Source organism: Alosa alosa, chromosome 2 (genome assembly GCF_017589495.1).
Source record: "Alosa alosa isolate M-15738 ecotype Scorff River chromosome 2, AALO_Geno_1.1, whole genome shotgun sequence".
In the NCBI taxonomy this organism is placed as follows: domain Eukaryota; kingdom Metazoa; phylum Chordata; class Actinopteri; order Clupeiformes; family Clupeidae; genus Alosa; species Alosa alosa.
The window spans coordinates 16,202,763-16,209,001 of NC_063190.1; the positions used below are offsets into that span (position 1 = coordinate 16,202,763).

Genomic DNA, 6,239 nt, shown 5'->3' on the forward strand with positions numbered 1-6,239 from the left:
TTATTCGAGGTCAAATTTTCCAGGTCAAATTAATCAGTAGTTTCTCGTAATATTTACCACTGGTTCATCGTTCTGTGCTGTCCAAGACACGGTCAACGTAACATTTTACAGTAGCCAATTACAGCCTTACATTTATTTCAGAAAAATAAAGAAGCGAATAGCCTACCAGTTGTCTGTCCGGAACTATTGTCATGCACCATGTTTCTGAACGGATGTTGATCTTGTTGTACTGTGTAACACACGCTGCCTGCCTTGCCTTCCTTTTACCTGTCTATGTTGCCTTCTCGGTGAAGTTGGTGAAAGCCAGGAGGTTAGTTTGAGTCTGAAATCACTGCGACGACACATTTTGATATCTAACACACCAAATCAGTAATAATGTTTATTTAGCGAATCAGCAAGCTGAAGCAGAGAAATCGGTTAACATTGCTGAAAGTTTCGTGTTTCCCCATCTAGCTACAATGTTAATGTGTTATCCCACTAGTGTTAGAAGGATCGATTAGTTGGACTTTCTAAATGTTCTTTAGCCTAACGGTTACATGAAATTGCGAGTTCCTGCATGACTAAAACTATACCTCTCTTTGGTAGATATGCCAAGGAAAAGAGGATCACCACCAGCGTCTGCAGAATGCGAGGACACGGCTTCTGCTAAATATAGAAAACTGAAGGCTGATATGTGTTCTTCCCCATTACATTTTGACACCCCGTTAAGTTTGTTTAAAAGTCTGATTTCTCCAATTGGAATAGAGGAATTCTTTCACGAATACTGGGAAAAGAAGCCCTTGTTTTTGCAGAGATCTGACCAACGCTTAGCCAGCTATTACCAGTCACTCTTTCAGTTGTCAGACCTGAAAGAACTGTGTAGTCATGAGCTTGAGTATGCAAGGGATGTCAATGTCTGCCGATGTGTGAATGGCAAGAAGAAAGTAATGAATAAGGAAGGACGTGTTAACTACAGTAATCTGAAAAAAAGACTTTGATCAGAAGAAGGCCACGATACAGTTTCACCAGCCTCAAAGATTTAAGGTGAGATTCCCATTCCTGCCTGTGTGCCTATGTCTGTGAAGGACACAGAATAAGTGTGATTCAGGTCATTCACTGTTCTCCTCTGTCAGAGGTGCTAAGGTTTGTGCTCATGTATCCAGGATGAGCTTTGGCGTATTCAGGAGCGCCTAGAGAGTTTCTTCGGGGCCCTTGTGGGATCGAATGTGTACATCACACCAAAGGCATCTCAGGGGCTGCCTCCACATTATGATGATGTTGAGGTAGGAGGACAGAAAAAGTTCAGAAAATCTTCTCACTACACATTGACCCCTGGTCACTGAGCCACTCCTCTGTCCACAGGTATTCATCTTGCAGCTAGAGGGAGAGAAACACTGGAGGTTGTACAGTCCTACTGTCCCACTGGCTCGTGAGTACAGCCTGGAGCCAGAGGAGAGAATAGGCAACCCAACACATGACATTACCCTGAAGGTACAAGTTGCAACATTTCATAAGCCAATTATACGTTTTGTTTTGTGGGTAACATACCAAAGAATATGACGAGGGGCACAGTTGTGACTATTGGTATTATTATTATTAATATTAATATTAATATTAATAATGGTGTTACTACACATTATACAGATGATGCCAGTTATATTACTTGTCTGCAGTTAAACCAGGTTGGGAAATGTAAAAGCACAAAATGTCTTGTCTTGCCTTCCAAAAAATAGTCAGTGTGTTAAGAGATGTTTGGAAAAGCTACAAGGCAAAGGTTTGAGTTGTGAAGATTATGAAACTGGTTCAATGGAAGTGTACAATCTCTTTACAGGCAGGGGATCTGTTGTACTTTCCCAGAGGTACCATACACCAAGCAAATACTCCTGCCGAGGTGGATCACTCCACGCACCTAACTCTCAGTACTTACCAGAACATGTGGGTTTTCTACAAATAGCACTCATCTGTAAGCTGAGAGAGAATGTTGAATGTTTAGCATCAATGGGTTTCAATTCACCTCATTTGCATTCTATGTACATACATAAAGAAACGTGCACATCTGCATGCATTTTCATCCACTGTTCCATCCAATGGCCATTCTCCTATAGGGAAGAGTCTAAATATGATATTTCCCATTGACACACAGAAGACAGAAGATACTGATATAAAACTTTAGCACAGTTCTGTATGTCTGTGATTTTGTTTAATTTCTGCATATTTTGCAGGTCTTGGGGAGACTACCTGCTGGACATATTCCCAGGTTTTCTGTTTGACTCAATGAAAAGAGATATCGACATGAGAGCTGGATTGCCCAGACAGCTACTTACTGTGAGTAGCCCTGGTGTGTTTTGTCTTGCATGACAACATACCTGCACTACCTGTATAGCTGTTGTTAAAAAGGAATCGCTCAAGTGATATTTCTCTGTGTGTCAGAATGTTCGTGTAGGCCCAGAGGTCTGTACACAGCTCTCTACGTTCCTGAGATGTTTGGCAGATAAAATGGAGAGGGGTGAACAGGAGCTACGCTCTACAGACATGAAGAGAGACTTTGTGTCCAACAGGCTTCCACCTTTTGCGCATGACAACACAAACATGCCAAGTGAGTATAAATGTATTTACTTTAAACTCATCAAATGTTGTTGTCAGCAGAAGAAAAAGTCTTGAAATAACAGCCACATTGATACTCTTGGTTATGGAGGAGTGTTCCCATATTGATACTCTTGGTAATGGAGTGTCCCACAGATTATGGTTGAGACTTTCATTTAGCCTACATCCTGATGCATCATGCTCACAGCAATGAGCACTTTGTGACCCTACATTGGATTGTGATAACCTGAACCTAATAAAGAACCTGAACCTAAATAGAACTTTTTATTGCTGATGCAAAAGACAAAAAGGGGTCCTCTACTGATCTCTGCAGCTGAGTTAGTGTTGCGATTTCCTATTGCCACTAAATTGATTGATGCTTAAATGAAAACTGTGGTGACTTTTCACACAGATCTCTGTTTGTCGAGGTCACCGAGTGCTGTCAGGACGGGAAAAAAAACAGTGCTACTTAGCCCGAGTCGCTGCTCCAGGCAGATACAGTGCTACACTTTGGGGACATCTTTAAAATCATGCTCCCAGAGTGTAGCACTAACTGCCTGGCTGCTCTGGCTGTTGGCTGCAACAACTCGAACTAGGTAACATTATTATTATTATTATTATTATTATTTTTTATTATTATTTTTTTCCGCACTGACAGTAGTCGGGACCTCGAGAAACAGAGATCTATGTGAAAAAGTTTTCCTTTAAGTGCTGTTCATTGAAATTGATTTCTGGAGCTTACAAATATATTTTTTTGTGGTCACAGCTGGAAAGATGCCAACACTTGAGGACTGTGTGTGCATGAGATTTAAAGACCATGTCCTCATAACAGTGCAGCCAAGTCAGGATAGAACAGTAAGTGTGATGTGCACATTTTTTAAACAATGAGTGAGAGAACATTCACATGGGAGTGATTACTTGGGGTGAACAGTCCGAGTGGGAATGTACTGGGATATCCCCACTCTGGAATGCCTCTCATTAGAAATGAATAAATAGTTGGACCTAACTGTTGTGTAAAAAGTAATAACTCCAGAAAACTACTGAACTACTTTCCTAAATGCTTTATTTGATTAATATTGTTCTGACCAAATTTCCTAGGATGAGGCTACAGAGATGGAAGTGTTTGTGGTGCATTCGCTAAGGAATAACAGAGAGATTCACATGATGGGAGAACCAGAAGATGACGAGGAGGAGGAGGAATGTCTAAGTCAGGTGATAACTTTTATTATTGTAATTTTTTAACACCAATGAAGAGAGCAATTCAAGGGAAACAACCCCCCACAAATAGTTATTAACAGTGACATCCCTGTATGTCAGGTCCAGGGTGTGCGCTTCCCTCTCTCTCACCTTCCTGAACTCAGGCGGCTCCAGAGTGAAGAGCGCCTCCTGGTGTCAGAACTCCAGCTGGAGCCAGACTCTGCACGACTGGGCCTAGTGCTGGGACTCTGGACAGAGGGGCTGCTGGAGGTCTGCTCCCCCACTAGACAATAGAAAAGGATCCGGGAATCAGGCTGCTGAAATCACCTCACATTTACCTTGTATCCTCTCATAGAGGAAATTATTGTTAATATAAATTTGCAACACCAAATAAAAGCATGCCTGTACTAAATCCGAATACGAATGGATCAATACTCAGGAATGAATCTCTTTCTTTGCTGCTCAATGCAACCACACATCTTCATTCTGCCAGTGGAAACCATCAACATGGTGATGAGACTTTTACTGCTAAAATTTGTTTTTGTTTAATAAAGTAAGACTAAACAAGACACTCTTCTTACGATAAAAATTAAGTTATATTAAATAGGCTAGTTTACAGTGTAATATTATTGTACTGATATTAATATATTTGTCATTCATGTCTGATGAAAATCAGCTGGTAGATGATCAGCTGGTGCTGGCCCAGGCAAAAAGATAAATAAAACTGGTAAAAAAAAAAAAAAATTAAAAAATCAATTATAGTAAAGGGTAAAGTCAACATCCCTACAGGAGACCCTAGAGACCATTAAAACATAGTATTAAAAAAGATGATATAGTTAATAATCGATCACCAATGATGAATACTTATCACTCTGTCAAGTTTATATAAACAAGAGTTAATCTATAGAAAAGTGAGCAAGTATCTACAGCATCAATAAGGTCAGGAAAAAACGTTGAGCTTGTGAATCCAGCAGCTCTCTTTTTGGTTGAGTGTTTTCTGTCTCCTATTCTCAAGGCCAGAGGTACATAATGACCATGACCAATCGTAAAACAGACAGATATACCACAGAGTTTTCTCAAAGTGTTTTACCATGACATGCTCGTGGTAGTTATTCAACAGTCTATACTTAGTACCCATTTAGCACTAAGGAGGGTACCCAATTCCTCTAAAACCAACAAAAACGGTCATGATCCTACCCAGAACAACATGACCGAGTCAGAGACTCCATTCTTATTATTGTAAATCTGTGGCATCAAAATGACTTTGAAGCTGTAGGTAAAAATTATGAAATTGTGTGACTTTAACATAGGCTAACATATTACTAGTTTACCATTTTTGCCTCTAGGGGGCAGATGACACATAAGCATTGATTGAATTACGCCTGGCCTGTTTGTAGGCTGCCATATGTTTCTGAGAAAAATGGCATCACAATGCTCTTCAAATTATTTCACCCTTCACCTGGTCACCCTTCTTGGAAACTACAAGGATATCTGAAAAAGCTTAAACCTTACTTATTAAGAATTGATTTACTGAATATGTAACAGGCCTTTTTCCTTAATATTTGTGTGGTCTTTATTGCGTGCCAATTGTACTGTATTTATTCAGAAGTGTTAGAAATAGTTTATGCTGCTACCCAAATGGATCCTGACACAAAACCTAAAAACAACATACACATATGTAAATTAAATATTCAAACACTCCTCTTTGAAGTTGAGCATTGTTCTCAGTGTCATCTGTTGAAAAAAAAAAACTCTGCAAGAGAGTGACATCTAAAACCAAACCAACAGTAGGCCCATTCCAAGGCTCAACTTGCCCATGTTAGGGGTGAGTTGAGCTATTTGATAAAACAGTTACAAGGTGGTGAACAAAACTAGGGCTACTAGCGCATCAGGACTATGGCGCCCCTATCTGTTTTTCTTTTGTAATCACAAAATTGTACAATTCCCCGTCTTTGTAATATCTGTCTGTATGTACTGTTTGAGGTGACTTGAAAGGCGCTTATAAATATAATGTATTCTTCTTATTATTATTACATGTCATGACTGCTGTTATGCTACATCTAAAATATGAAATATAATGTCAGTTATTCATAACGATCCAGCACTAAATTAAACATCAAATAGTTAATTTCATGTAAACATGGGAGGGTAAGACAAACCAATGGTTCAACTTACCCCCTAGGCCTCCCATTGTTTTGGGAAAAAAATTCACAGCTGCACTTTTGCTAACGCCTATACTGGTTAATAAACATCACATAACACACTTTAAACTGACATTGTTTAATAATTACTTGTGATGATTATGACTACTCGTCTTATTACAGTTGATATGCAAAGTATCTGGAAAAAGGTTCCATCCACAGCTAGATAAACAAATGTTCTTCATATCACATGATAAATGTGTTAGATTTCCAAGACACAGATACACACTGGTTTATCTTACTCTGCTCTGCCCCATCAGCTGCCTCCAAAGCATATCT

The 6,239-nt window shown here is 39.5% G+C and overlaps 1 protein-coding gene across 1 annotated transcript; it reads left to right on the forward strand.

Moving 5' to 3' along the window:
- The first annotated feature begins 215 nt into the window (after nt 1-215).
- riox2 (ribosomal oxygenase 2) lies at nt 216-4,171 on the forward strand. Its single transcript, XM_048236140.1, is given in 11 exon segments — nt 216-310; nt 586-962; nt 964-1,023; nt 1,143-1,262; nt 1,342-1,470; nt 1,811-1,914; nt 2,202-2,304; nt 2,410-2,575; nt 3,329-3,417; nt 3,661-3,774; nt 3,880-4,171. Coding segments are annotated over 10 exon segments (1,434 nt in total). The 5' UTR covers nt 216-310; nt 586-587; the 3' UTR covers nt 4,054-4,171.
- Nucleotides 4,172-6,239: the final 2,068 nt, after the last annotated feature.